At 54.4% G+C, this 3,208-nt stretch overlaps 3 protein-coding genes across 3 annotated transcripts; all 3 read left to right on the plus strand.

Annotated features, from left to right (window-relative positions):
• Window positions 1–110: 110 nt before the first annotated feature.
• DQ04_14671000 (hypothetical protein) lies at window positions 111–440 on the plus strand (the record flags this gene model as incomplete). Its single annotated transcript, XM_009317181.1, has 1 exon — window positions 111–440. One exon carries the CDS (start codon window positions 111–113, stop codon window positions 438–440), a length of 330 nt encoding a protein of 109 aa, XP_009315456.1.
• A 376-nt stretch (window positions 441–816) lies between these two features.
• On the plus strand, window positions 817–1,092 carry DQ04_14671010 (hypothetical protein; the record flags this gene model as incomplete). Its single annotated transcript, XM_009317182.1, has 1 exon — window positions 817–1,092. The coding sequence occupies one exon, from the start codon at window positions 817–819 to the stop codon at window positions 1,090–1,092; it is 276 nt and encodes a 91-aa protein (XP_009315457.1).
• Window positions 1,093–1,764: 672 nt separating this feature from the next.
• DQ04_14671020 (hypothetical protein) lies at window positions 1,765–2,109 on the plus strand (the record flags this gene model as incomplete). Its single annotated transcript, XM_009317183.1, has 1 exon — window positions 1,765–2,109. One exon carries the CDS (start codon window positions 1,765–1,767, stop codon window positions 2,107–2,109), a length of 345 nt encoding a protein of 114 aa, XP_009315458.1.
• Between the last annotated feature and the right edge of the window lie 1,099 nt (window positions 2,110–3,208).

Genomic DNA, 3,208 nt, shown 5'->3' on the forward strand with positions numbered 1-3,208 from the left:
CCCCGCGGCCTTTTTCCGGGGGGCGGGGGCAAAGGAAAAGAGCAAAACCCCCACACACAGAGAAAAAAACACATATATGCATATATATTTTTTTTTTGCGAAAAAAGCGAATGCCGCCCTTCGATGGCTATGGGGGCCGTTTGGGGCGCGTTACGCACAGCGAGGTAGGTGGCTTACACGGTGACGGGCGCCATTCCCAACCAGCGGGCCGGGCGGCGATCGCAGCCCATTGCCCCGGGGCGTTTTTGGCCCCGTGCAGAACACGGCGCGCCAAGCAGCTTGCCAACACCACGCGAAGAGAAAACCAAGGTTCCAAATTGCAAACAAAAGGTGCGCAAGCACTTGGGAACAAAGGGGCCAGCATCCCCCCGCATGGCCGAATCGGAAACCGCAGGTTAGGCCGCGCCCGTCGCGGCGCTGGCGGGCCGGCGTTTTTTTGACAGCTTGCAAGAGGAATGGTCTGGTACGGCGCCCCCTTTTGGCCATAACGCAATAATGCGCCTTTGATCAAATTTTGATGTTAATTGCTGCCTGTGCAAATTTAGGTAAGTTTTGTGAGCAAAACGGGGGAGTTTACACGAACGTTAGGCACCACACGGCGTTCCTATGATGAGGCGGGGCGGCAGACGCCCACGAGTGCATTTACTTCTTTCATGCGGCAAAATGGGCCTACAGAATTTTATTTTGATTTACATCCATCGGCGCCCCCGGATTTGCAGTAACACATTGATGGGGCCCTAACCATGGAACAACGGCAAACTAGAGGAGCGCACAGACCAGAATAAGGCGTTTGCCTGGGGGGGTCTGCGCCACCCCATGGCCTCTATCGAAAGGCCGTGTGGTCTGGAGTTTGGCCGAGCTTTTGAGGGGGCACGCTCAGTGCTGAGCGCAGAATGGGCAAAATTAGCTACGCAAAGCTCTTACTTGGCGTACTGGCACAAGTGCGCAAGAGTGAAGCTGGCGGATGAAATGCTTAAAATACAGAAAACTGCCAACGCACAGTTTCATGAGATGGATACCCAATTGGCCCAGACATATCAACAGTTGCAGCAACTGCCGACAGAGCTGGATACAGCTCGTCAATGCGAATAGAACTATGGCGCGGCGTGTGACACCATCGCTCCACCATCCCCCTCGCAGAATGTCATGCAGAAGATGTCCCAAAAAAATTTTTTTCCAGCATGCCACCGCAGCTCAGCGGACGAACGCCACACCAGCCAAGGTTTTAGGACGGCTTACTATATAAAGGGGGTGGTGGTCATAATCGCCCAAACGAGGGGTTGCGCAGAATACGGGATCCGAAGCGGAAAGAATGGGAAATAGAAGACCGGCAGGGAGACGCCGCTCGAACATATGAAGGCGACGCGGCCTATATTCCCGCCGCCGGTCGCGCAGAGGGAATCGCACATCGATGCGCGGGACTCTTTTCAACCTTGGGCTTACGGCATATGCAAAGCAGGGCCCACTGCCAAGCTGATGCGGTTGGGGTGAAAACTGTGTCTCAATTTGTGACCCATTCATGCCACCAAAAGCAGCTCGGGGCACCGTTGTAAGACGCACGGGGGGTATTTAGGGGAGCCTTTGGTTTGGGATGACCCCATTGCGCAGCCGGTTCAAAAAAACCAAAAAGAAGCACACCACCCCTCCTCTGAGCGAAGTGCGGAGCTATCGATGCGGGGGGCTGGGCCATTACAGGAGTACCTGGCATGCAAATGTTGCAAGCCCCTTCACAACGGGAAAAAATGAGCATCGGCCCCGGAAGCAATGAATTCCGGGGCCATCAGCTTATGCGGATCCTTATATCCTGGTCAGTGTGGCACGAGAAATTTTACGCGAGCTGAATTCATCGCGCCTTATACCAATCACGGGGTAGACCTGAGCACGGCGCTTTTTCACCGCCATGGAAACAGGTGGAGCCACCAAGGCATAACATTTTTTTGGCTGCCCGGGTTTGTAATAGAAGAAGACGCACCGATATTGCGCAAGAGTTTCCTTCAATCGGCGAATAGGGCCACCATTGTTTCCGATCTAAACCGCAAACCGTACGTCACGGCTCTCAAATACAAGGCAAACAGGTATGCAATGCGCAGGTGGACCCCCGCAGCATGAGAGCAAAGAGAGCCCATAATACGCCGCTTTTGCGGGTTTGGGGTGGATATGGATTGATTGTTCGGGAAGAAACCGTTCCCCTTTTTAGCGTCAGCCTTACGTTGTCCAAGAGAAGCGCGATTCAACACACAAGAACGTTTATGAGTCTGTTGGCCAAATGGCGAGCACCGGCGAAAATGTTTCTTGCTGGCCTCTGAAAGACTGCTGCCTGCGATTCAATAAAAGAACCACGACCCATGTTGCACTGGGAGCCCGATATGGTCAGCGACACGTTGGCATACGAGCGGGATTGTGTCGCTTTAAGGCTGGCTTTGGCGGCTGCCAATCGTTAGGGTGAAATCGCACTTCTCAAGAATGGAAATTTCACGGGCCACTCGGGAAACAAAAGGGCTCTAATCGTAGATTGTTCGGCTGCCAAAAATGCATAAGCACAACACGCGCCGCCTACCCAGCACAGCAATGGCTGAAAGGTTTGCTTAGAGATGAGCCAGCTAGCCTCCTATTACAGACACCAACTTCTGCAACGTTGGCCACGGACGCCTCCACGCGCGGAGGGTGCGCATTATTGTTTAAGAATTGGGTGAAAGTATTGGTCGCCGGCGGCGTTTGGAACAAATAGCCCCACACGAGTTCCCAAGAGGAAGCCCGCGCGGCCCACCCAGCCCCACAGGCTTTCCGCCGCCATCTGGGGTGGGGTGGGGCTCTTCGCATATGCGCCAATGGCGCAACTGAGATGCACACAATGGCAAAATGCAACGCACACCCGGGCGCGCTGGTGCGGGAAGCGGCGGCCGCCGAAGGGGCACCGCAGGACCTCAATATGAATGCTGCGTGGCGTTGCGTGGCCTCAAAGGGTAAGCCTGCGGACGCCTTTTCTAGAGGCAAAGGCGAAAAGCACTTGAGCTAGCAAAGGGGTGGAACTTGCGAAGGGGGGCGCGGGAGGAGGGTTAAGGATGGTTTCGGCTCTTTTCTTTCGCCAGTTTTAGATTAACCCCAAAAGAAAATCATCGCTTCCTTTTTTCTTGGCAAAGGGGGTTTCCCATGCGTAAAGGAGAACAAAACAAAGTACGCGTTGCAAAGGGGAATGTACCCCCCCCCC

This window comes from Trypanosoma grayi (assembly GCF_000691245.1).
Source record: "Trypanosoma grayi strain ANR4 Tgr_1467_V1, whole genome shotgun sequence".
In the NCBI taxonomy this organism is placed as follows: Eukaryota; Euglenozoa; class Kinetoplastea; order Trypanosomatida; family Trypanosomatidae; genus Trypanosoma; species Trypanosoma grayi.